This window comes from Camellia sinensis, chromosome 14, assembly GCF_055761805.1.
Source record: "Camellia sinensis isolate YWXY chromosome 14, ASM5576180v1, whole genome shotgun sequence".
Classification (NCBI taxonomy): Eukaryota; Viridiplantae; Streptophyta; class Magnoliopsida; order Ericales; family Theaceae; genus Camellia; species Camellia sinensis.
The window spans coordinates 68,762,854-68,790,322 of NC_138974.1; the positions used below are offsets into that span (position 1 = coordinate 68,762,854).

The following is a 27,469-nucleotide window of genomic DNA, read 5'->3' on the forward strand; positions in this document are numbered from 1 at the left end:
TTGTTGGGAGCAAACTCCTAGAACATTAGTAGCAATATCTCCCTTTCTCATCCTATACATTGCTTGATGAATCACGGTACACGAACTCTAATATAGGTGCCATCAAGTGCTCCAAGGCAATTCTAAACAAACCAGCTGAATAGATATTGTAATAGTTATTTATTTATTTATTTTTTATTTTTATTTTTTGGGTAAAATAGAGAACATAAGAAAAGAAAAGAAAAATAATGTAAAGTCGCCAAATTTGTAGACAATATATTTACCTAAAAGCAATGCCACCATAGATCTGTGCTTGCTTCGGTAATAGGATTTGGTGTGCTAAGTTGGCTTATGGGCGTAACACGGCCTTTAAGACATCCTTGACATATCAACTGACAGTCTGCCCAAATCTATAGAAATTGAACTTAACATTTTGTATTTTCAAGTGTTATACCAAAATGAAGAGGAAGTAGGCCACCGTCTCTTCTGAAGTGACATGTTTTGAAGGTCCTAACCCACCAATTGTATGAAGCACATTACACAAGGTCATAAAAGAACGACGATCCATACGAAGGTGTTCAATACATGTTATGTCGCTTTCTCTCACTAAACGATTAATATTGTCCATTTGTTCTTGCAACCGATTTGATCCTCTAATAAGATTATATGGATACTTACATAAATACTTCTTCAAGATAACTTCAATGACAACAGAAACTACAATGCATAAGGCAAACAGTTCTTGCATTACAACTTGCAATACTAGGTACAATTGAAGCACATCATTACTTTCATCGTCAAAGTCATTGATTTTCTCATCCATCTATGAAAATAAATTATCATACAAAAACCATTTAGAATTACAAATAATTTAAAGAAAGGAGCATCTCTAGGCATAGAGATAACATATAAGAATTTGCAAGCAGCATAGATGCACCACTTTCATGATTATAAACTTTCTTCCAAATTTAAACAAAGAAATGAAAAAATTAAATCATTTCTACTATATTTTTTCTTTTTTTAATTTTTTTTTTAAATCAATTATAAAAATATATATTTAATTTATAAACGTAACCCATCTTTTGCGGCAACGGAGAACCATGTATATAGCTTTCCAAGCGAGATGCATTTATCATTCTTTTGCTGTCAGAAACTCCTTCACATTCCACAGAATGCCCTTGTCATATGGATTTGTAAGCCTTGTTCCACTTTCACTTTCACTATGAACTAAAAATACCTGGTTCAGACTGGACAGTCTGATGGAACTCTGGATACCTCTTCCAGTTTGTCTGCATAAAAATAGTGTCTACAGTCACAAATGCTGCAGATTTCTGTTATCCTATTCTTCACACATAATTAGACATATTCTGACTCGGGCCATCCATGGTGCTGGCTGTACATTATCTAACTTGTCTAACCTACGGTTTTTTATGTCCAGTCAAGAGTCAAAAAAAATACTTGAGGTCTTCTCAACACCAAACTGAGGCCATCCATGCAGCCAAGCAAGATTTTGAGGGTAACTATTTTCCACATTAAAGTAAAGGGTAAATATATTTTACAAAGAAGAGAAATCATTTGATATTAAAAAGGCTCGGAAAGGAGTTTCCTTAATAAGCTTTGTTGACAAGCCAAATCTATACACCATAGCACTAAATTGGTTACATAAACATCCCTCGCTTCTTCCATATAGATTAAAATGCTTCTTTACGGAGTTCAAGAAACACTTCCCCCCCCCCCCCCCCCTTCCAAAAAACAAAAAACAAAAAAGGTTTGGGAATTCAAAGATCAGAGGGCTCCAACTCTAATTTACAAGCATTCAAAAGATCATGAAATTAGAGAATTGAAAAAATTAAAGCTCACAGTATGACTACATCAGTGTACAGAATAGATTTGAGAACTTACCCATTCATCAGTTTTGATGTTGAAACAAACACAATAAATATGCCATGACAGGAACACCCCTATAAACATTCACCAGCATGTTCCTGTTAGATAACAATTCAATATTCAAATAGGGAAGAACTTGTATAGGAGAAGAAACAATGTACACCTGCCAGAGCACTTGGAGAAGAAAGAATAGTATTGTGCAAATTGCCAAATTTCTAGACGAACTAGTCTGCACAAATAAAATGTAAATATAACAAAAATACAAGTCATAAAGTATGAAGAGTTTGATTTTGTCCAACTAAAATAATCCATTTGTTTGGAATACTTGGAGAGAAGAGAAAAGAAAAGGGATTCTCTTCTCCCTAATCACTTGTTTGGATAGTTTAAGAGGAGCAAAAAAAAATGGGGAGAAAAATGGAGAGAAACCATAATCCCATATAAACAAACTTTTCAAATTTACTTTTACGTGGAGAGATTTGGAAAGAGGGAATGAGAGTTGGTGATTATCAATTTTGTCCTTGATTTTTATAACAAGTGGTTTTCATTTTACCCTGTACATAATAAAATTTGCTTTTCTTTTACTATATCTCCATCTTTCCTTCTTCTTCTCTCCTATATTATCCAAACAAGAAAGAAGGATACCGCTATCGTTTCTGTTCTCTCCTACCTAATCCTTTCTTTTCTTTTCTTAATGGACTGTTAGTACAAAAGGGCAAAATATCATGAAAATAGAAGATTTGAAAATGTACCAGACCCCCAATGTTATCCATAATCTGAAATTTTGTAGCAACTGAAATTCATAATAAGAATAAAATTAGCATAATTAATTTCACCAAAAAAGTAAATTGTTGAAACTAATGCAGGTCAGTATCCAATATATTCAACCTTACACTGAGATGAGCACGCTACATACGAAGCCTCAGTAAAAACAAACCCAACTAGGAGGATTATGAAGAGGACACGGTTTTTTTGACCTGCATTAAAAGAATATCAATGTCAGTATCCACAAAGGCAGCAAGACCCACTGTTTTACCAAATCCAAGACTAGTTTAATAAGAACGAAAAAGGCAACAGTTTTTGTTGTCTGAAGTAGTTAAAAATGTAAAGAACTATACCCACATGTTGTCATTACCTATACAGTTTCCAAAAGCAGGACAATGGTGGTTGAACCCCTTTACATATGCCTTGCAGTGCCTACATATCTGACTCTCTGGAGTGGAATAGAATTCTGTGATAGTATAAATACTGAAGACTTCAGAATACATAAGATTTCAATGATAAAGAAGTAAATGAAGTGCTAAGATTTTGTGGCTAAACAGAAATTTAACATGAATAGAAAGCTGAGATATTTTCAATCAATAGTGATTTGCTATAATGAAACGCAACAGAATTTAAGATAGTTCAACACATATTGCCACCCGATTACATTTAAAGTCTTCGGCTTTTCACTATGGAATCCAGATTCCAAAAAATAAAAAACCAGAAATCCAGGATCATTGTAAGCTATGAAATATAGACCCGATAATTAAAGTTTCAGTTGATATTCATAGTTCCTTGCAATCACATCTGACTACCTAGTATATATTAAATCAAGATAATATTTGAGAAGCAAAACATGAAACAAAACTAGCAAGGCTACCAAAGCCAATTTTGAAAACTAAAATGCAAAGGATAAATTAAATATGATCGCAAACTCAGTGGTATTTAATGCTGTAACTGATGAAATCACCGGAATCACCTTACTTCTTCAGCAACGAACTCATAGGGAATGTCACAAGTTGAAGGCACCAGTTCCTGCACCAGTAGATAATTTCAATAGCTGTGTTAATCATATCTAATTGGAAGGGCTTCTCAAAAATTTACAACCTCAGAATGGGCTTCAAATACTGAGACAGAACTCTCAACAAGCTGGTTATGATGGGAAGATTCATTTGTAACATAACCAGGGTCTGTTGTCAGGATACTGGCACCAAGAAACACACAGTTAGGACAATGAATAAATGATTGAAATTCATTCTTTCAAACCTTAAATCTAGATTTTGTACGAACAAATCAATTCAATAAATTTTTGAGTGCAGAAACAATAATCTGACCTGCATAGACTAATCACGAGCATAAAGAACTCTGCGTAGAGTATAATGTCTAGCAAAGGTGAAATGACTGAAAAAAAGACAATTTTTCTAAGGATGTCAGGATCCCATACAAGTCACAATTTGGAAAAGGAAGACACGTATCGATGATGAAAAACCTATCCACCCAAAATTTGAGCATTCTCACATAATTTATTATCTGGTTGGAAAAAATAAATTACTCACTCCTTTACAGAGAAATGAACAAACAAACAGAAAACAACGGGAAATTTTTACATGCTAATAATAGCATACACGTGCCACTAACTTCAATTATTGTATATGCCCCTATTTTTCCTCAAACACCCAACATAAATGTAATGGATCCTATCGTCAAATTCAATCATAATAGTAGAAGGAACTACGCGGCATCTACACCTAAAAATTCCTTGAAAACACCATGTATATGATGAATAAATAAACCATCTCGAACTGTTGAAAAAACCCACCATCAGAATCCCATTGTATGCAGAACCCAGATTTTAAAATTCGTAGAATAATCAAACAGTGAATCTGACGATACAAATTAGAGACTAGAGAGAGAGAGAGAGAGAGATTACTGAGAATAAAGAGGGACCTTGTCGAACCATTCCAATATAAACCCCCCAAATGAATATAATATCGAAGAAAACGAACGCCCGCGCTGATGCTTCCACTCCTACAAGTCTCTTGCAGCATCTCCCAACACCTGTCACTCCCAACAGTGCTACAGCTGCAACAAAAGCAACCACTTCAACCACATATTCATATATATATATATATAGAGAGAGAGAGAGGACCTGAGAGTGAGAGGAGCGAGAAGGAAGGGAAGAAGGAAGGAAGCAAGAAGAGGGACAGTTGAGTTAGTGATGAAGACACAAATGATATCAAACAACGACCAATCGAATTGGACGAAGCTACTCTCTTCTCTGCTTCTGATTTCCTATTTCTTCCATTTTTATAGCCAAACAATTCAATTCCAATTCTTGTCGCACTACCCAAACACACAAAAACCCCTGAAAATTCACCAGAACGAAACTAGAACAGTATAAATCGGGTCTCCCGGTCCACGGGTAGGAAGATCCGGACTGTTTTGACGCCGTCTGTGGCGAACCGTGATCGACCCGGATTCAGGGCCCAGATCCGGTTCTTATTCAGATGAAATTCTCTTGTTTGGGTTTTATATTCTAGTTAAAAGTTTAGACCATCTCCAACGCTTCATCAAACTTGGCATCAGATTTGAATTTTGATGAAAAAGTTAATTTTTGATACTTCAATAATTTCAACAAATTGGTATTAAAATGAGAAAATATCAAACGTTTCACCAAACTGAAGACGAGTTGCTCCTTTCACCAATTCACTGTGTATAGCCGTTAAAGCAAAAATTTGTGGAAATTTTACACATGGTGGTCGACCACCTGGTTGACCACGTAGTCGATCCCCTAGTCGACCACCCGGTTGACTAGCTCGTGCAAATGGTTCAAAAATTGGCCTACGAACTGGTTCAAATGGTTCAAATTACTGATTCAAACGATTCAAAAAAAATTTGAACCAACGGTTAGGTAGGTTCAAAAAGTTCAAAAAGGTCAAAAATAATAATAATAATTGCTTTACCGGTCGACCGACTGGTCGACCAACCGGTTGACCCACGGGATGATTCTTCCTTTTGATGTACCGTTGGAGCAACTAATATCAAATTGAGAAAATGAGCCATTTTTTACTCAAATTTGGTGAAAAAAATACTGAACCGTTGGAGATGCTTACATAGTTTGAAAAATTATTTGAAAAATAAATAATGTAACAAATCTCAAAATATTAGTAGATATGCAAACAATCACGTGATTTGAAAAACAATTAAATTTGAACATCATTAATTCTATTTGGTTTAATTTTAGAATTATGATTTGAATAAAAAATTGTGTTTTAAGTTTTGAGTTTTTAAATCATGATTTTAAAAGAAAAAATTTGTTTAATTATGAGTTTTGAAAATAATTTTGAGATGATTTGTACTTTTTTTTATTGATTAATATATAAAATATGAGAGAATGTGAGAAAAGAGATAAGAGAAAAAGTGATTGATTAATTGATTAATAATAATTTTAAAAAAAAAAAAGAAAAAAAAAAGTTTTAAAAGTAATTTTAAATTGTATTTTAAAATTTTTTTTGATTATAAATTTTAATTTAAATCATAATTTGAAAACAAAATAAAATTTTGAAAATTAAACCAAATTCTTTTTCAAATCATAAAGTAATAAAGACCCCCCAAAAAAAAAGTGCACTAAGCGACAAAAATTCTTCTCAACCTTTTAAAGTTTGTACTGTTTTATATTTATTGTATAATGTAACACGCTTTATAATTTATCATTTATAAAAAAAAATTAACTCTTCTAATAATTATATTATTTTATTATATTTATTTAAAAATATATATATAATTATCAAATCATATTTAACGAAATGAATATGATTATCGAATCATATTTATCATTATTTTGTTTAAAAGGTATGAACAATTTATTTAATGAAATAATATGATTACAAATCATATATTTATTTTTAAATAAATTATCTTCTCACAATAACTTACAAATAAACAAATTGAATTATTAAAATACAATTAAAAGTTAAAATATATTTTAATGGACTACGAAGCCCCTTGGTGGTCTTGCACCTTTAGCTTAACTGGCATGATGTGGCATGAATCATGATTGGTCTTTGGCTCCATGATACATTGCACTTTGTTGGATGTCATTGTCATTTTTTGTTGTGTTTTGTTTTGTATTTTCATTGTCATTTTTGTTCTTTTTTGACAATTTTCTAAAACGTGTAATCGATTTGTTTGCCTTTTATGGACAAGAGTTCAACTGGATTCAATTATACTGGTGTCTCCACTCAAAGACTGGTCACTCCATGTCGGCTTCACAAGTTTGATGAAAAATTTAATTTATTCCTTATTTAATAATGATAATACAACACAATGGGAGATGGGTCGAACTGAAACACGCGCTCTTTGGGTTTTCTAGTTTTTGTCATCTTGATGCATGCCTGCAAAAGGCCTAATGGGAAGGTACCAAGACTAGGGAGGTTTCTCCCCGTGAACTCTCTAATGGTTCAATTAGACAAGAAATGATTGAACAGAAAAGAGTAGTGAAAGTTGATAGTGGAGGAGGAGAAGAAGAAGAAGAAGAAGAGCAACAGTGTTACTTGTTGTTTTTTAACATTCTTCACAATATTTCTTATATCTTTTACTAATCATTTCCTTATCCATTCAAGCTGTCTTATTGGCCAAAAGTTTATGGTCTACTCGTCGTCGGTCATGGCAGTTTCACCATACCAGGGAACGAGAGGTCTTGTTGCATTTAATACCATGGCAGTCTAATTTAATGCTTGATACCTAGCCTCAACTCTGCAGGATCTTTGTCTGCCATGTAACTAACTCCCTATCTAACAGGTGTCTAAATAGAGATGGCAATCGGAACCCGACTCGACGGGGACTCAACCCCCCAACCTCGAATTGAGCGGTTACTCCCCGAAAAATACTCCCGACGTGCTGGGATGGTATTAAAAAATGTATCCTCAGTGATATTTAGGCTGGGGACAGGGATACATGCTTCAGTCCTGGGCCCGACCTGACCTCGACCCCGACCCCGACCCCGATCCCGATCCCCACCCCGTATAAACCCCGATGTGAAATTACTATTTTGCTCCTCCTTATATGTATGTGCACGTATAGGGTTTTGTAGAAACACTCTGCTCACACACAAAACACTAACACTATTGCTCTCTCTCTCTCTCTCTCACACACAACGAACGACGATTGTCGCTCCTCTGTCACTACCGATCCGCCGATCCTCCCTCATTGTTGCTCATACCTCACCGCCGATCATCCTCCCTCACCGTTGCTGTTTAGGGTATCTCTTTCTCTCTCTCTCTCTCTCTCTGGGGATTTCGATCTACTAGGGTTTACAGACATATATATATATATATATATCAGAGTTTATTTATTTTTCTCTAAATTTATTTATTTATTTTAGTGTTTTCTCAAATCAAAATATATATGATTGATCTGTAATCTGTTATGGATCTATTGTGTATATATATGATTGATCAGTTGTTACTGATCTGTTATTTATATATATATGAAATTTGATCTGTTATCTGTTATTGATCTATTGTTACTGATCTGTTATATATATATATATATATATATATGAAATCTGTTGTTTATTTTATATTGGTAATTGGTATCATCACTATTCATTAGTTTAATTTGACGAGTTTATCATGAATCAGCAATATAGGTCATTTAATTTAATTTTTTATTTTTCATTTACAAGGAAGTGCAAAAGAAATAAATGTATTTGAAATTATAGTTAATTCCATGGGGTCAATATAGCTTTTTATTAAGTAGAGTTATCAGTTATTTGAAATTATAGTTAATTTCATGTCTCAAAATGTGTAAGAATTTTAGTGGGTGAAACAATAGTTTTTTATTAAGCAGAGTTTGTAACCTGTAATTTTTTACAATGGAAAAAAAAAATAGAAGAGAGATAGAGAGTTTGATTAAGCATCAATGAATAATATTCTTTTTTGGGATTTCATTCCTCTTCTAAGGATAATGTTTTCAAGAGCTCTCTAGTGCATATCAGTGATGATATGATTGGTTCTTGGGTTTGTGAAAATGTGACTTCAAAACTTTGAACTAGGGAAATAAAGCTAGCTAACAAAGTGGGAACAAATAAGAGAGCTCTTATTTGCACACACAAAGTTCAAAGTTCATTCAAAATATGATCTTTTTTTTAATTATTGATTTATTTATTTTATTGATTTGTTTGTAACCTGATTTGTTAATGATTCATTCACATTTTAATTCAATCCATATTATTTTTATAAAGGTAAAAAATGTCAGATGTTAACTCTCAAGTACCAGTTAACCCTGAACTACCAGTTAACTCTCAAGTGCCATTTGAGAGTGACGCATCACAACAATCATCACCAGCTACCAACTCACCTACGGACTCACCGTCTCCCTTCTCTAATAAAAATGTTATTGATTTAGAAGAAGAGTCTAATACTTGTGGAGGAAGTAAAACAAAACCTAGTGTTGTGTGGGAACACTTTAAGAAACAAGTCAATGGGGTATGGAAGGCAATATATAATTATTGTAATAAGCATATTGGAAGTGATTCAAAAAATAGAACTAGGCATTTGCATGATCACCATAGGAGTTGTACTAAGAAAAAAAATGATGGACATGAAGCAAAAAGTTTTAACTAATAACTTTAATAGAGAGAGTCCAAAAATGAATTCTTATATTTTTTATCAAGATTTTGCTAGGAAAGAGTTGTCACATGCCATAATATTGCATGAATATCCCCTCTCTATCGTAGATCATGTTGGCTTTAAATGATATTTAGCCGCACTTCAACCATTGTTTAAAGTGCCTTTTCAAAATATGATAAAGAGTGATATTTTAAAGATTTATGATTATGAGAGGGTGAAGACTTTGAGTTTGGTGGAGCATAATAAAAGTAGAGTGACAATCACAACTGATATGTGGACTGCTAACAATAAAAAAAAAAGGATTCATGGCTGTCACCGCACACTTTATTAATGATTCATGGACATTGCAAAGTCGCATTTTGAGGTATATATTTGTAAATTTGCAAATCATTTAAAAGTTATACCTTATTCAGTTCAATTTGCATGTTATTAATACTTGTTCATGAATATTATTGTTGGCTACATATTTTGTATAAGTCAATCATGGTTTAACACATGGCAGGATGAGGGCAATACCGGAAGACGATTCAAATCTTCAATCATAATCACACACGTGGCAGTTAGTATTGGTTATTGTAGATCTACATAGCACTGGATCAACAAAAAGATATAAGATGATGTGGCTTTAACGGTTACTCATATATTTAAATTCAAAATCAGGAGGGAAGCCTAACTGTAGGCATGGCATAGTGGAACTAACTGTAAGGAAACATGATCAGCGATTATGGAGGGATGGTTCGACGGTTAAAAATTCATTTCAACGGTTGTCATTGAGAAGTATAAATACCAGAGAAGGCCCCAAAAAGAAGCCCCAGACTCAGATCCAAAAAACCAGTTTTATTTACTTTATTTTCAGTTTTTACATTTCTTGCTCTTAAATTTCTGTACTTCAAATTCCTATACTGCACTTCGTTCATAGGAGTAGTTTCAAGTAACTTGTTACTGTAAACCTCTATAAGGCTGAATTGGATCATTGTAAGTCTTTCATTTTAGTTAATGAAACGCTATAATTGTTCTTCATTTAATCGTTATTTGCTTAATTCTCCTAAACAAAATCACCAGTAAAAGTCCTCTTCATTGAGGCTGAAAGAACTAAAACACAATCGTCTGATAATTGGTTGACAATTAATCTTCTATAAGGACTGATTGATCATTGCTGACATGCTTAAAATTACAATAATAACCTTCGAAAGCCAAAAAGTCAACATATATTTTTGGCACACCCAGTAAGACTAATTGAAATGGCTAGACGTAGGAGACAAGAAGAAAATGAACGCTTGGAAGAAGGCGCGAAAGGAGAGGTAGAAATACCTAATCTAAAGGATAATGTGATAACACATCCTGTGAAAGTACTTGTTTTATCGGAACCTATGGTCGAACAGACCAGCACTTTGGAGCAAGTACCACATGTTCAAAGTATTGGACGAAGCCAAGGAATTGGACCATCCACTATTCCATCTACTCAGCCAATGAATCCATGGGGAGGCCTAGTAGATGCCATGAGACAGTAGTTAATGAACATAATAGAAAGATAGGCAACATCCTTTTTGGATCGAATGAATACTCATCAACCAACTAACGCAAGGCAAATAGATGAAATTTTAAATGTCCCTCAGCAAAAATTAGCTAGAGATAAACAGCCTATGCAGAGTAATGGACATACTAATGGTCAAACTAGTAACCAAAACTATGAAAGACCATCACCTCAGTCTTGGTATGAGCCTCTTTTGAGGCTTGTGACAAATCAAAATGTCTCATTACTTAATAATGAAATCATGTAAATTGGTGGATCCGAGCCAACACAAGAAAATGGCATAAGGATGTTTCCAAATCCCATATTCGAAGCCATACCTGGCACAAGGAGGTTCACTAATCCTTTGTTCGAATTTGCACCTAGGGGGTTGGAAGGGTTTTCTGCGACTGGAAGAGACACAACACCTGTTCCAACACCTTTCGCAGGCCCTTTTGCAGGACAGGCTCAAAGGGGTCACCCATACCCTCAACAGTAGCCAGCATCACAGGAACAACCAGTTCCAAATATACCGCCTTATGGACCAAGAGGACCTCAGGCACAAGGTTGTCCACCAAATCCTGTGTTTGTTCCTCCAGTAGTGGTTCAACAAGCACAAAATATAGTTCCTAGGAACCAAATTGCTGATATTATTAGAGAGATGTGTGGACCGATGGCTCGAGGGGTTCAAACTCTTGTGTACAATAAACCATATCCAGAATGGGTAGATAAGGTACATGAATACCCAAGAGGGTTTAGGATACCAGACTTTGCTCTTTTTTATGGGAATATAAACTAGTCAACGGTAGGGCATATTGCTAGGTTCGCCACTCAATGAAGTGAATTTACCAATAATGATTACATGAAGTTAAGACCGTTCCCAAATTCTCTAACTAGGGCTGCCTTTGTATAGTATATTAATCTTATACCTAGCTCTATCCAAACTTGGCAACAAATGGAGGAGGCATTTCATGCCCAATTCTTCCAAACAGAGCAAGAATTTTCTATGGCAGACTTGGCAAGATTGAGTCAAAGGCCTGATGAGAAGGCTACTCAATTTATTGCCAGATTCAAAAGAGCACGAAACAAATTTAGGATCATCCTACCAGAGCCTGAATTCATGAGATTGACTCAAAATGGTCTAGAGTTTAGGCTTCGAAAGAAGTTTGACTCAACTGAGTTTAAAGACTTAGTGGAACTAACCTATAAGGTGTCTAGGTATGATGCATTACTAGAGGAAGAACAAGATTGAAGTAATGCTCATACAAGACGTATTATAGAGATCCTAATAATGAGATTGATGTAGCAAAGATTGTAGTGAAAGAACCTGTAATCTGTGAGGCATTAATTCATAAAGACACAACAATAGATCAACAGTTAAAAAAGAAAGACTTTCATAGGAAATACTCTTTCGATTTAACAAAGGCAGATGACATTTTTGATCATTTTCTTGCGGCAAACTTCCTGAAGTTACCAAAAGGAGTCAAAATTCTGTCTCCAGAGGAACTTGAAGGAAATGTGTATTGTAAATGGCATAATTCTTGGTCTCACTCAACTAAAAACTCTATTGTTTTTCGGGACATGATCCAAGAACAGATTCGAAATGGGAGTTTAAAATTCTCAGCTAAAGCAGAAAAGACTATGGGGATTGACATTAATCCATTCCCAAAAATTGAAGAAGTTGCAACCAATGTTATTGTGCCAGACTTCCAGAACTTATCCTTGAAGGAATTGGAAGAGCTCAATGTGCAAATGGATGTTGTCAGCCAGACTACTGTCAAGAAAGATGCTAGAAGTTCAACTGTTGGACAGGGCTTTGCAGACCAGAGGGAAGATTATGATGGGGAGGCACTGGATAATGATTCTTTAGAGGCAGCTGTCATGCAAAGAATGTGTCCCAGGTGCAAGTTGAGTTACAAGTGGTTGAAAGGGCTTTCGATTGATGGGAAGCAATATTAGAAGGATGTACAAAGGCGTCCTAAACCAACCAGTGCCTATAACAAAAGGCCATAACCAACTGGTCCGAGGCAACAACCATTTATGGCTGGGTCAGCAGCCACTAGAGTGCATTCAAAGGGGAAGAGACCTCTACATGAGTTCAAACCACCCAACTATTACAGAATGGATGGCAATCACCCTGAAAAGGAGACCTGAAGTGGGCTCAAGTTATGGAATCAAAGCCGGAGATTGGCCCTATAGACCAGCCTTACACAAGATGGAAAGTGGCCACCTTCATGGAATGCCTGAATTAGGCCCAAAACAAGGAGTCAGGGCCAAGCAGTGGCCTTCACAGGCAGCTTCAAAACTGGTTCCAAAGGAAGAAAGAGACAGTTCGACAACTGAGTTAATGGGTTCATGGGTACCTGGGGTTCCAGATTGATTTGTTATGCAGAACAAACCTAAAGAAATAACTACCCATAGAAATGTTGTTGGAGACCAGGATATTATGGTCAAACCTCCCTCGGTGGCTCCAAATAATTGGGTGTTACTAAAGTATCCAAAAACAAAGGAACCAAACATGGTCCCAGTGATTTCTAAATCCCAAAGGAGGAAGATCTAACAAAGGTATACTCAGTACCAGAAGGATCTGAAAGAAAGTGAAGAAAGCTCTTCATTGGTCCAATCAAAGGGCCAAACAGAGGAAAGAAATAGTCCAAAGTTAGATCATAGTCCAAAATCAACTCTTCAAGACAAAAAAAGTTGCAACAGAGAGCAATTGGCCAAAGTTCACTCCGAACTAAAAGCCAAAGAAAGATCCAGTTTAGCAGGATTGGAAAGGGCTTTGATGGAAAGCGATAGTGAGACAGAGGGAGAAGTTGGCCTAGGCCAAAGGAAGGAGATGGTTGAAGAGGAAATGTTTGAAGCCTTCATGGCTGATCAGACATTTTTTGTCAAAAAACCAGCAGAAACAGACCATTCGAAGAAAGTCACTAGTGTTGAAGTGCCAGAATGCAACATGGAAGATGCTTCTGACGTAATTGAACAAGTTGGCCAAGAAAAGAAGCAGGTACAGCCAGTCGTGCAATTTGGCTCATTTCGTCCAGTGTCAGTGAATATGGTGCATATACTACCATAGGAGTTCCAAGCTGAAGATAAAAACCAAGAAGGTCAGGAGATTGACCCAATTTCAATTTCTAGTGAAGACTCGCAAGTGAGTATAGTGCAAGACGAAACCAAAGTGGCCACCCCAATGGAAACTGGAGACGAGAGTGAGGAAGAGGTGAGTATTAACCTCTCATATCCTTTTGAGTATCCCATGACATCTATGACACAGCATGTCAAAGCCTTGTATATCAAGGCCTTCTTCGATGGGATACAAATGAACCGAGTATTGGTGGATAATGGGACAGCAGTAAACCTACTTCCAAAATCTTCTTTGAAGAAACTAGGAAAGAGGAACCCCAGACTAATCCCAACCAGCACAACCATTGCTGGTTTAACTGGAGACAAACAGATGGCTCAGGGCATTTTGCCCATCAACCCGAGTGTGGGAACCAGGGATTGCATGACGGTATTCTTCGTTATTGACAGCAATGCTAAGTATAATGCTCTACTTGGTAGGTATTGGATTCACACCAACAAATGTGTGCCTTCCTCTCTACATCAGAAGATAATGATGGCCTTGTGCAATGGAGAGACAGAAGAGATCAATGCAGACCCTCAACCCTTCAATGCTTGTGCAGATTTTACAGAGGCCAAATTGTATACTGAAGGAGTAACACCACTCAGTATATTGAGAAAACCTGATGGATCAGCCGAAGTGACAGCTGATGAAAAATTAGCACACCTGAAACACTTAGTCCAAGAAAGTGCCAATGAAGAGTTTGTCGCTAAGGATGACAATGATTCCTGGTTGTAGGCAAAAAGATGGAACCTAGGAGGCCAGATCTTTTGCTTTAATTAAGTTCTCAGTATTAGATGTAAATCAATAGTCTAGAAGGTGCAAGAGCAAGAGAAACAAGCTATGGTAAGTGGCTGTAAGCAGGAGCAGGGATAGGTCCGGTTTTTGGCCTTTGATAAATACTGTGCTTTGAACATTGAAACAAAAATCCAGGAGAAACAGGAAGAAGAAGCCTTATGGACAGACTTTGTCTATGAGAATGAGGGTAAAAATGTTGAATCGAAGAAATTGGGAGCAGGACAAAGTAAGGAGATTGCTTCGAAGACAGAAGAAATCAAAAAAGAAGCATCAGTGAGTTCTCAGATACAAGACCCCTTGGAAGAAGTTAATTTAGGTGAAGGTTTCACACAGTAACCCACCTACATTAGTGTGACACCCCTGTTCCGTAGTATGTTAATTAGTCCTTAACATGATGTGATTATGTATTTTGATATGATTTTGTGTTCCACTATGTGAAAATATGTGGTTTGAAATTTTATCTGTTCATCGTAGGAATATCTGTTTGAGTAGTCTGTTTTGGAAATTTAATTGAGGGCCTTATCGGCCACGGAACCCGAAATTGATTACGCCATTGTGGTTGGCATAATTTTTAGGGCCTACGGTGAAATTTAATTGAAATTTGATTCTGGTCAATTTAAACTGATTAAATTGAGAAATTAAGTACCCCATTATTTTATATTAAAATATTTGTTAGTGGGGCTTGTTGTATATTTGTATTGCACTCTCCTTTAGCTCTCTTAAAACTCAAAATCTGAGTTAGACAATTGAGAGTGAGAGAGAGGCCGGCCATGGAGAGAAAAAGGGAGAGATTTGTGTAATTTGGGCTCAAGACTTGGGAATTTGAAGATCTAGCTCAAGATTTGGCTAGGGCTTGAGTGTTGAAGCTCTTAGGTAAGTGATTTCATGAAATCTTACTTGTAATTTGTAAGTTCAAGGGTTGTTTGTGATCAAGAACATGTAATGAGTTGATTTTTGTTGAGATTGAAGTCTTAGAACTCATGCATGTAAGAAATTACTTTGAATTTGCATGTTTGAGCTTGAAACACATGATTCATGTGGAGTTTTGGGTAAAGCTCATATTGTAGTCACCATTTGTACCATCTAAGTTGAGAATGATGAGCATCTCCCACATGCATGTACGAATCATGGGAGTATAAGTCTTGAATGTTGAATTTGAGCATGTTGATGATGGGTTTGAGACAATTTGGGACATGCATGTAGATAATTCATGTAATTGAGCTTCCTAATGTTGTAATCTGCATTAGTAGCATGTTAGCATGTGTAAATGTGTAATTTGAACCATTGCATGCAAGAAATGTAGATGGAAAACTGATTTGGAGCTCAAGAACACGATCTGGGAAACCCAGATTTTTGAGGTCCGCTCGAGCGGGGTAATGGCCGCTCGAGCGGGAAAATCGTGCTCCCAGCATTTTTGCAGAGTTGGATGCCCGCTCGAGCGGGACATTTCACGCTCGAGCGTGGATTTTGTAGACGGACCTTCAGCTCGAGCGCATCTTTTGTGCAACCAGTACCTTGCAGGCCTTAAGGGTCCGCTCGAGCGGAGAATCTTACGCTCGAGCGGGGACCCTGTTTCCTGGAATTTTGTTCATGCATTTTGTGATTTGTTTTCCGTTCTCTTTCACTTGTAAGCACTCCTAGGCATGTGTTAAGCATTGTAAATGAGTTAATGAGATAAGAACAAAGCCTAAAGAGGAATATGTGAATTAAAGAACGGATTGAACTGTTAGTGACCCTTTTGTATTCATGAAATGTGTAGGGTCAAGCTCCAGGGCGCATCCACAAGCCGATCACTGTGAGTAACATCAATATTTGAAAACTTGTCAATGTCCAATTGTTATTCCCCTATAAATATTATGAGTTGTTAATTGGGATTGTGGACAAAAGTTTGACATGAATGAATGGGCCAAAGGCCGTTTGACATGAATGAATGGGCCAAAGGCCGTTTGACATGAATGAATGGGCCAAAGGCCGTTTGACATGAATGAATGGGCCAAAGGCCGTTTGACATGAATGAATGGGCCAAAGGCCGTTTGACATGAATGAATGGGCCAAAGGCCGTTTGACATGAATGAATGGGCCAAAGGCCGTTTGACATGAATGAATGGGCCAAAGGCCGTTTGACATAAATGAATGGGCCAAAGGCCGTTTGACATGAATGAATGGGCCAAAGGCCGTTTGACATGAATGAATGGGCCAAAGGCCGTTTGACATGAACGAATGGGCCGAAGGCCGTTTTGCCATGAATGGAAACCCGGATGGGCCAAAGGCCAGAATGTTTGGAACTACAGTTACTTGACTTGCATTTCGTATAGTTATATATATATATTTTGCTGTTAAACAGAAGTATGAATTGGGCCCAAGGCCGTTTGGAGCATGTTGATCTACATATTGTTATGTAACTGTTATATTTGATATTATTCACTTGGCTATCGCTCACGCTCATTCATGTATTTGTAGGTGAGCCAAGGGAAGTCCAAACCCAGCCCCAGTGAAGTCTGCTAGGAACAACAGGAGTTTTGGGAGAGTCAGCCTTGTGCCTCGTGCATGAGACCATCCTTGCCCTTTTACTATGTACCTATGTTTTGTCTTGTTGGCAAGGACCCAGTGCATGTCTGTACATAGTCTGTTATAGGTTGACTCGTTTTGGACGATCCTGTCTGTAATGAATTTTGTGAAGCTGTACTTTTGATGTGAGTTATTAACGTATCTGAGTATGGTTTGTTTGATGTGCATATAAGCACGGCTCTATGGACAAAGTTTTTAATTTTGCTTCCGTTTGGCCCCCATTAACTCTGTTAAAATACGTTTAGAACAGTTTGAGGCCGTAGGTAATCTCATGATTACTGGCCGGTTACGTCCTTAACCCACGGGGGCGGGTTCGGGTCGTGACAGAGTGGTATCAGAGCACGAGTTAATAACTCACACACTTGTCCAAAAAGAGCAATAAGCGTCTAGATGAGATCTAGGATGCATTCATGTGATAAATACGAGTTTGGAAGCATTGATTATATGCTTAAATGTTTTGTTATGAATAATTATATGTGTAAGTTGTGAACTACTTGCATTACGAATTATCTGGAAATATGTGCTCCTTAGTGTATGTGTACTTGTGTACCTTTGGTATGGAATATAATGCAAGTTTAATTAGATGGTGAGAACCAGAGGTGATGAGTTAGAGGAATCCTCTGCTGCCAGACTGGACAGAATGGAAAGACTGATTCAGGAAATGGCAGAAGCTTTGAGACAGCAACAGGAGTGGCAACAACAGTGGCAGCAACCACATCCGCCACCTCCACCTCCGGCACCACCTGTGCCAGATAATCAAAATGATGATCGGATAATCGCCCTCACCAAGGAATTCAAGAAAATGAAACCACCACAGTTCCATGGTGGACTAGATCCCTTAAAAGCCGAAGCTTGGGTACTTGGGATTGAAAAACTGTTTGAGGTGTTTCCGTGCTCGGATACACAGAAAGTGCTTCTAGCCACCTTTATGCTAGAAGATGAAGCGAGAAGATGGTGGATGTTGATGAGGGAAAACCACAGAGATATTGATTGGGCGAAATTTTTGGAAATCTTCTATGACAAGTACTTCCCGCAGTGTGTCCGGGACAGGAAAGTGGCAGAGTTCATGGAACTCAAACAAGACAGTATGACTGTAGCTGAGTATGAGGCCAAATTTACTGAGTTGGCCAGGTTTGCACCACACGTAATTGACACTGATTATAAGAAGGCAAGGCATTTTGAAGGTGGGCTCCGAAGTGACATCCTAGAGCGGGTGAATGTCCTGAAATTGGAGACCTACATTGGGGTGCTTGACCGGGCCATCATATCAGAGGCTAATATAGCTAGACAAGCTAAGCCAACAACCGAATGGAGAGGCAACAAAAGACAAGGCTTCTTTTTGAAGAAGAAATTTCTGAAAAAGCAAAACACGGGCTCCTCAACTACCTCAAGTTCTTCCCGAGACACGACTCCCATGTGCAACACTTGTAGCAAAAGGCACCGTGGAGTTTGTTACCGTGCATCGGGAGCCTGTTTTAAGTGTGGGAAACAAGGGCATATAGCCCGAGATTGTAATCAGAATAGTGGGAAGATAGCTGCTAGCTCCACTGCATCGATCCCGAAGCCGGGAAACACTTTGAGATCTGCTACTACTGGGGATACAGTGAGACAAGGGAGAGTCTTTGCACTCGTTCCGGGTGATACACGGAATGCCAATGCCGTTGTCTCAGGTACTATCTCGATATGTAATCAGGATGCTTTTGTGTTAATTGATTCTGGATCAACGCATTCATTTGTGACATATGCATTTGCATCTAGACTGAAAAGACCCCTAGAATTGTTGCCATATTTGTTATGTGTGTCTGCTCCATCGGGGGAATCTGTGTTATGTGACTATATATATCGGTTTTGTGACATGCATAGTGAGGATGCTACCCTGTATGTAGATTTGTTGCCCTTAAACTTTAGACACTTTGATGTAATTTTGGGCATGGATTGGTTGACCAAATACTGTGCCACTATAGATTGTGTGACAAAGAGGGTTGTATTTAAACCACCAGAACAGAAAGAAATTGTGTTTGTGGGAAATGGGGTAGTACCTCCACCATATTTGATATCTGCAATGAAAGCATGTAAATTGATCAGGAAGGGATGCCAGGGTTATTTGTGTTATGTATTGACTGAACAATCCGTGAATGTTGAATTGAATGATATTCCCATCGTTAGAGAATTCCCAGATGTGTTTCCAAATGAATTACCAGGGGAATTGGTAGACAGGGAGATAGAGTTTACTATTGAAACTGTGCCAGGCACCCAACCTATTTCTAAAACTCCCTACAGGATGGCTACAGCCGAAATGAAAGAATTAAAAGAACAGTTGCAAGACCTTCTTGATAAAGGGTTTATCCGGCCCAGTACTTCGCCTTGGGGCGCACCGGTGTTATTTGTAAAGAAAAAGGATGGTACCTTACGCCTATGTATTGATTACCGGGAATTGAACAAGGTAACGATAAAGAATAAATATCCCTTACCCCGTATTGATGACTTATTTGACCAGTTGCAGGGATCACAGGTGTTTTCTAAGATTGATTTGAGATCCGGGTATCATCAGCTGAAGGTTAAGGCAGAAGATGTTGAGAAAACCGCATTCAGAACGAGGTATGGTCATTTTGAGTTTCTTGTTATGCCATTTGGAGTGACTAATGCTCCGGCAGCATTTATGGACTTAATGAATAGAATTTTTAAAACCTACCTTGATGAGTTTGTTGTTGTCTTCATCGATGATATTTTAATATACTCTAAAGATAGACTTGAACACGAACATCATTTGAGGACTGTTTTACAAATACTTCGGGAAAGAAAACTATTTGCTAAGTTAAAGAAATGTGAGTTTTGGTTGGATGAGGTTATTTTCTTAGGGCACGTGGTCAACAAGGAAGGAATTTCAGTGGACCCGCAGAAAATAGAAGCAATTGTAAATTGGCCTACACCAACTAATGTGACAGAAGTTCGCAGTTTCATGGGCTTAGCTGGGTACTACAGAAGGTTTGTAAAGGACTTTTCGAAATTAGCTGTGCCTCTTACCCAATTGACACGTAAAGGACAACCATTTGAGTGGAATAGTGAAAGAGAATCGGCCTTTCATGAATTGAAGACAAGATTGACCACTGCACCAATTTTGACACTACCTTCAGGTACGGAAAATTTTGTGATTTTCAGTGACGCATCTTATAAGGGTTTGGGTTGTGTGTTAATGCAGAACGGAAAGGTTATTGCTTACGCCTCCCGACAGTTGAGGCCACATGAGAAGAATTATCCAACACATGACCTAGAATTGGCCGCAGTTGTTTTTGCTTTGAAAATCTGGCGGCATTATTTGTATGGGGCAAAGTGTGAAGTCTACACAGATCATAAAAGCCTAAAATACTTCTTCACGCAGAAAGAGTTGAATATGCGTCAGAGAAGATGGCTGGAATTGATAAAAGATTACGACCTAGAAATTCGGTATCACCCCGGAAAAGCTAATACAGTGGCTGATGCCTTGAGCAGGAAATCAACAGGGAGTGTGGCTTGCTTGCTTACTGAACAAAGGGAGATTTTGCAAGACTTTGAAAAGTCTGAAATTGAAGTGGTAGTGTGCGAACAGGGCGGATTGATAGCCGCTATTACAGCCGAGCCGGCAATTGTTGATGAAATCAAGCAAAAACAGAAAGATGATGAGTTCCTCAGAAAGGTAATTGATGAATTTGAAGTCAGCCCAAAAGCAGAGTTCAGTATCGAGAATGGAATGTTGAAATTTCGAAACCGAATATGTGTTCCAGTTATTCCGGAGCTAAAGAAGAGGGTCTTAGATGAAGCCCACAGATCCGTATTTGCCATGCATCCGGGTAACAATAAAATGTATCGGGATTTGAAACAAACCTATTGGTGGCCTAAAATGAAGAAAGAGATTGCAGAACATGTGTCCAAGTGCCTTCAGTGTCAGCAAGTTAAGGCTGAACATCAGAAACCAGGCGGTCTACTTCAACCTCTCCCCATTCCTGAGTGGAAGTGGGAACATGTGACCATGGATTTCGTTGTTGGCCTACCTCGGACTTCCCGCGGTATGGATTCTGTTTGGGTTGTAGTTGATAGACTGACTAAATCTGCACATTTTCTGCCTGTCAAAACTACATTTACTGCTTACAGGTTGGCTACTATTTATGTTGATGAAATTGTCCGCTTACATGGAGTTCCAGTATCCATTGTGTCGGATAGAGATCCGAAGTTTGTATCTAGATTGTGGAAGAGTTTGCAGGAAGCTATAGGAACAGAACTAAGGTTCAGCACTGCATTCCACCCACAGACAGATGGGCAGTCAGAACGAACAATACAGACTTTGGAAGATATGCTTCGCATGTGTGCTTTGGATTTTCAGGGGAGTTGGGAAGATTACCTGCCTCTTGCAGAATTTGCCTATAATAATAGCTTCCACTCCAGCATCGGTATGGCACCCTACGAGGCTTTGTATGGTAGGAGGTGTAGATCACCTATTTGTTGGACAGAGGTCGGGGACAGAGCTTTGCTCGGGCCTGAAATTGTACAAGACACCTCTGAAAAGATCAAAACTATTCGGCAAAGGCTCAAAACAGCTCAAGACCGACAGAAGAGTTATGCAGATGTCCGGAGAAGACCTCTTGAGTATGAGGTCGGCGACCATGTGTTCATCCGTGTTTCTCCAATGAAAGGCCAAGTCAGGTTTGGGAAAAATGGCAAGTTGACGCCCCGTTATATTGGGCCGTTTCAAATTTTGGAGAAACTTGGTCCAGTTGCTTATAGAGTTGCTTTGCCACCGGGATTTGAGCAAATCCACAATGTGTTTCATGTGTCAATGTTGAGGGGTTACCTCCGAGACCCGTTGCATGTGATTGATTATCACCGGATTGCTATTGATGAAAATATGGAATATGCTGAATGGCCGGAAAGAATTGTTGACCGACAAGTGAAAGAATTGAGAAACAAATCCATTCCAATGGTGAAAGTGGAATGGAAGGAACACTATGGGACAGATGCTACATGGGAAAAAGAGGAGGAAATGCGTCTACGCTATCCACATTTGTTTCCCGACGAAGGTAAGTTAAGTTTGGAGGACCAAACTTCCTAAAGGGGGGAAGACTGTGACACCCCTGTTCCGTAGTATGTTAATTAGTCCTTAACATGATGTGATTATGTATTTTGATATGATTTTGTGTTCCACTATGTGAAAATATGTGGTTTGAAATTTTATCTGTTCATCGTAGGAATATCTGTTTGAGTAGTCTGTTTTGGAAATTTAATTGAGGGCCTTATCGGCCACGGAACCCGAAATTGATTACGCCATTGTGGTTGGCATAATTTTTAGGGCCTACGGTGAAATTTAATTGAAATTTGATTCTGGTCAATTTAAACTGATTAAATTGAGAAATTAAGTACCCCATTATTTTATATTAAAATATTTGTTAGTGGGGCTTGTTGTATATTTGTATTGCACTCTCCTTTAGCTCTCTTAAAACTCAAAATCTGAGTTAGACAATTGAGAGTGAGAGAGAGGCCGGCCATGGAGAGAAAAAGGGAGAGATTTGTGTAATTTGGGCTCAAGACTTGGGAATTTGAAGATCTAGCTCAAGATTTGGCTAGGGCTTGAGTGTTGAAGCTCTTAGGTAAGTGATTTCATGAAATCTTACTTGTAATTTGTAAGTTCAAGGGTTGTTTGTGATCAAGAACATGTAATGAGTTGATTTTTGTTGAGATTGAAGTCTTAGAACTCATGCATGTAAGAAATTACTTTGAATTTGCATGTTTGAGCTTGAAACACATGATTCATGTGGAGTTTTGGGTAAAGCTCATATTGTAGTCACCATTTGTACCATCTAAGTTGAGAATGATGAGCATCTCCCACATGCATGTACGAATCATGGGAGTATAAGTCTTGAATGTTGAATTTGAGCATGTTGATGATGGGTTTGAGACAATTTGGGACATGCATGTAGATAATTCATGTAATTGAGCTTCCTAATGTTGTAATCTGCATTAGTAGCATGTTAGCATGTGTAAATGTGTAATTTGAACCATTGCATGCAAGAAATGTAGATGGAAAACTGATTTGGAGCTCAAGAACACGATCTGGGAAACCCAGATTTTTGAGGTCCGCTCGAGCGGGGTAATGGCCGCTCGAGCGGGAAAATCGTGCTCCCAGCATTTTTGCAGAGTTGGATGCCCGCTCGAGCGGGACATTTCACGCTCGAGCGTGGATTTTTGTAGACGGACCTTCAGCTCGAGCGCATCTTTTGTGCAACCAGTACCTTGCAGGCCTTAAGGGTCCGCTCGAGCGGAGAATCTTACGCTCGAGCGGGGACCCTGTTTCCTGGAATTTTGTTCATGCATTTTGTGATTCGTTTTCCGTTCTCTTTCACTTGTAAGCACTCCTAGGCATGTGTTAAGCATTGTAAATGAGTTAATGAGATAAGAACAAAGCCTAAAGAGGAATATGTGAATTAAAGAACGGATTGAACTGTTAGTGACCCTTTTGTATTCATGAAATGTGTAGGGTCAAGCTCCAGGGCGCATCCACAAGCCGATCACTGTGAGTAACATCAATATTTGAAAACTTGTCAATGTCCAATTGTTATTCCCCTATAAATATTATGAGTTGTTAATTGGGATTGTGGACAAAAGTTTGACATGAATGAATGGGCCAAAGGCCGTTTGACATGAATGAATGGGCCAAAGGCCGTTTGACATGAATGAATGGGCCAAAGGCCGTTTGACATGAATGAATGGGCCAAAGGCCGTTTGACATGAATGAATGGGCCAAAGGCCGTTTGACATGAATGAATGGGCCAAAGGCCGTTTGACATGAATGAATGGGCCAAAGGCCGTTTGACATGAACGAATGGGCCGAAGGCCGTTTTGCCATGAATGGAAACCCGGATGGGCCAAAGGCCAGAATGTTTGGAACTACAGTTACTTGACTTGCATTTCGTATAGTTATATATATATATTTTGCTGTTAAACAGAAGTATGAATTGGGCCCAAGGCCGTTTGGAGCATGTTGATCTACATATTGTTATGTAACTGTTATATTTGATATTATTCACTGGGCTATCGCTCACGCTCATTCATGTATTTGTAGGTGAGCCAAGGGAAGTCCAAACCCAGCCCCAGTGAAGTCTGCTAGGAACAACAGGAGTTTTGGGAGAGTCAGCCTTGTGCCTCGCGCATGAGACCATCCTTGCCCTTTTACTATGTACCTATGTTTTGTCTTGTTGGCAAGGACCCAGTGCATGTCTGTACATAGTCTGTTATAGGTTGACTCGTTTTGGACGATCCTGTCTGTAATGAATTTTGTGAAGCTGTACTTTTGATGTGAGTTATTAACGTATCTGAGTATGGTTTGTTTGATGTGCATATAAGCACGGCTCTATGGACAAAGTTTTTAATTTTGCTTCCGTTTGGCCCCCATTAACTCTGTTAAAATACGTTTAGAACAGTTTGAGGCCGTAGGTAATCTCATGATTACTGGCCGGTTACGTCCTTAACCCACGGGGGCGGGTTCGGGTCGTGACAATTAGTGTTTGGTTAAGTGCTCTTGACATGGACCAGTTGGTGGTGGTCTTGAAGAGATATAGAGATTGTTTTGCATGGTTTTACAATGAACTGCCAGGGTTGGACAGGTCATTAGTAGAACATAGGCTTCCTATGAAGCCTAATTTCAAGCCATACAAACAAAAATCCAGAAGGATGAGTCCTGAAGTGATTCAGAAGGTCAATGAGGAAATTCTTAGGCTCCTTAAGGCAGGTTTTATTAGGACAGCTAGATATGTTGAATAGTTATCCAATATTGTGTCTGTAGTTAAGAAGAATGGTAAAATGAGGGTATGCATTGATTTCAGAAACCTGAATTTAGCAACTCCAAAAGATGAGTACCCCATGCCCATACAAATTTATTGGTGGATAGTTCAGCAGGGCACAAGATTTTATCAATGATGGATGGGCACTCTGGTTATAACCAAATCTGCATTACAGAAGAGGATATCCACAAGATAGCATTCAGATGTTCTGGGAACATTGGCACCTTCGAATGGGTTAAAATGCCATTTGGCCTGAAGAATGCTAGGGCCACATATCAAAAGGCTATGAACACTATCTTTCATGATCTCATTGGAGGATATTTAGAGTGTTACATTGATGACATTGTAGTAAAGTCCCAATCCATGGAGGAACATTTGTTTCACTTGGAAGCAGCTTTTGAAAGACTGAGAAAGTTCAAGTTGAAACTTAATCATCTTAAATGTGCTTTTGGTGTGTCAGCTGGAAACTTCTTGGGCTATGTAGTACATAAGAAGGGAATACAGATTGATCAAAACAAAGTCGAAGCTATCATTGAAGCCAGACCTCCATCAAGTAATAAAGAATTACAAAAATTCCTTGGGCATGTTAATTTTCTTCGAAGATTTATTTCTAATACTGCAGGGAAAACTAAAGTATTTTCTTCCTTATTAAGGTTGAAAGTTGAAGAGGAATTTGTGTGGACAGCAGAGCATCAAACTGCTTTTGAAGGAATCAAAGTCTACTTGGCCAACCCTCCAGTGCTAATGTCACCAAAGGGTGATAAGCCCTTGAAGTTGTATATAGCTGCAACAGAAGATTCACTGGGAGTTTTCTTAGCCCAGGACAATGAAGAAGGTAAAGAGCAAGTAATTTATTATCTTAGTAGGTTTCTAAATTCTTGTGAATGTAAATATTCAGCTATAGAAAAGTTGTGCCTTGCATTGTATTTTGCTACAATGAAATTAAGATATTATCTTTTGCCTACAACTGTCTTGGTAATTACAACTACAGATTTGGTAAAATAAATGTTATCTAGACCTATGTTGAGAGGAAGAATTGACAAATGGATACTAGTTTTATCAGAATTTCATCTAGAATATATCCCTCAAAAGGCAGTAAAAGGACAAATTTTAGCTAATTTCTTGGTAGACCATCCATGTCAAACAAAAAGCCAAGAGATAATGGAACTTGGTATGGTTAGTGTTGAACCGTGGCAAATTTGGTTCAATGGATCAAAAGCCAATGGTCTAATTGGAATTGGTGTGGTGATTAAGTCACCACAAGGGGTAGAAACCACACATTGTTTCAGAGTTGATGAAATTACTTGTTCCAATAATCAAGCTGAATATGAAGCTTTAATAATGGGATTGAAAATACTTATTGGATTACAAGCTCATGCAGTTGATATATTTGGAGATTCTCAATTGGTGGTTAACCAGGTGAAAGGAATTTTCAAATGTCAAAATGTAAGCATGTTCCCATACTATGTTGTTGCATTACATTTGCTTTCTCAATTTCAGATAGCAAATGTAACTTATATCCTAAGATTCTTGAATAATAAAGCTAATGATATGGCTCAGAAAGCTTCGAATTTCAAGAGAATGGATAACACTCAAATGAACATATCAAAAGGTAATACCACCTTTAAATAAAAGGAATGTGGTCTTAGAAGTCAATCATAATGACTTACAAGAACAACATTGAAGGTATCCAATAATGCAGTATCTAACTGGCCCATCTTCGAAAGCCAATAGGAAAATCAAATTGCAATCTATGCAATACATAATGTATGGTAATGCTCTCTACAAAAAAGGGGCAGACGGATTATTATTGGAATATTTAGGTCCAAATGAAGCATTGACAGCCATGGCTGAGGTTCATGAAGGCATCTATGGTGCTCATCAGCCTGGTGTGAAGATGAGATGGCTGTTTCGAAGACATTCCTACTATTGGCCAACTATCCTTAAAGATTGCATAGAATATGCTAGAGGTTGTCAGGCATGCCAAAAGTATGGCACAATAAAACATGTACCTATAATTGATCTGCATGCGGTTGTGAAGCCTTGGCCGTTTAGAGGATGGACTATGGATATTATGGATATGATAGGGAAAATACACCCACCCTCTTCGAAGCATCATTGTTTCATCTTAGTGGCCACAGATTACTTCACTAAGTGGGTTGAAGCTAAGCCGTATAAGGCTGTAGACCAGACCGAAGTTATTGGATTCATTAAAGATCTGATCCACAAATTTGGCATCCCATAGACTATAACTGTTAATAATGGGACTGTATTTGATAGGAAGATGATAAATTCTTTTGTGGCAGAATTTGGAATTAGTCTTATTAATTCTACCCCCTATTATGCACAAGCCAATGGTCAAACAGAATCATTCAATAAATCTTTGAAGAAAGGAATACAAAAAGTT

The 27,469-nt window shown here is 38.0% G+C and overlaps 2 protein-coding genes across 3 annotated transcripts in view; both read right to left on the minus strand.

Annotated features, from left to right (window-relative positions):
- Window positions 1–2,540: 2,540 nt before the first annotated feature.
- The window catches only part of LOC114290822 (uncharacterized), a 90,127-nt gene continuing 65,198 nt past the window's right edge, over window positions 2,541–27,469 (minus strand). For both annotated transcript variants that reach the window (XM_082904472.1, XM_082904467.1), the window contains one exon: window positions 2,541–2,656. The gene's annotated coding sequence lies outside the window, so the exon portion shown is untranslated. The remainder of the gene's footprint in view (window positions 2,657–27,469) is intronic.
- LOC114290823 (uncharacterized) lies at window positions 2,997–5,688 on the minus strand. The gene is made up of 8 exons (XM_082904976.1): window positions 5,650–5,688; window positions 5,180–5,245; window positions 4,775–5,012; window positions 4,573–4,707; window positions 3,960–4,026; window positions 3,733–3,829; window positions 3,605–3,660; window positions 2,997–3,094 (listed from the first exon to the last, which is right to left on the minus strand). Exons 1-8 carry the CDS (start codon window positions 5,686–5,688, stop codon window positions 3,061–3,063), a joined length of 732 nt encoding a protein of 243 aa, XP_082761102.1. The 3' UTR covers window positions 2,997–3,060.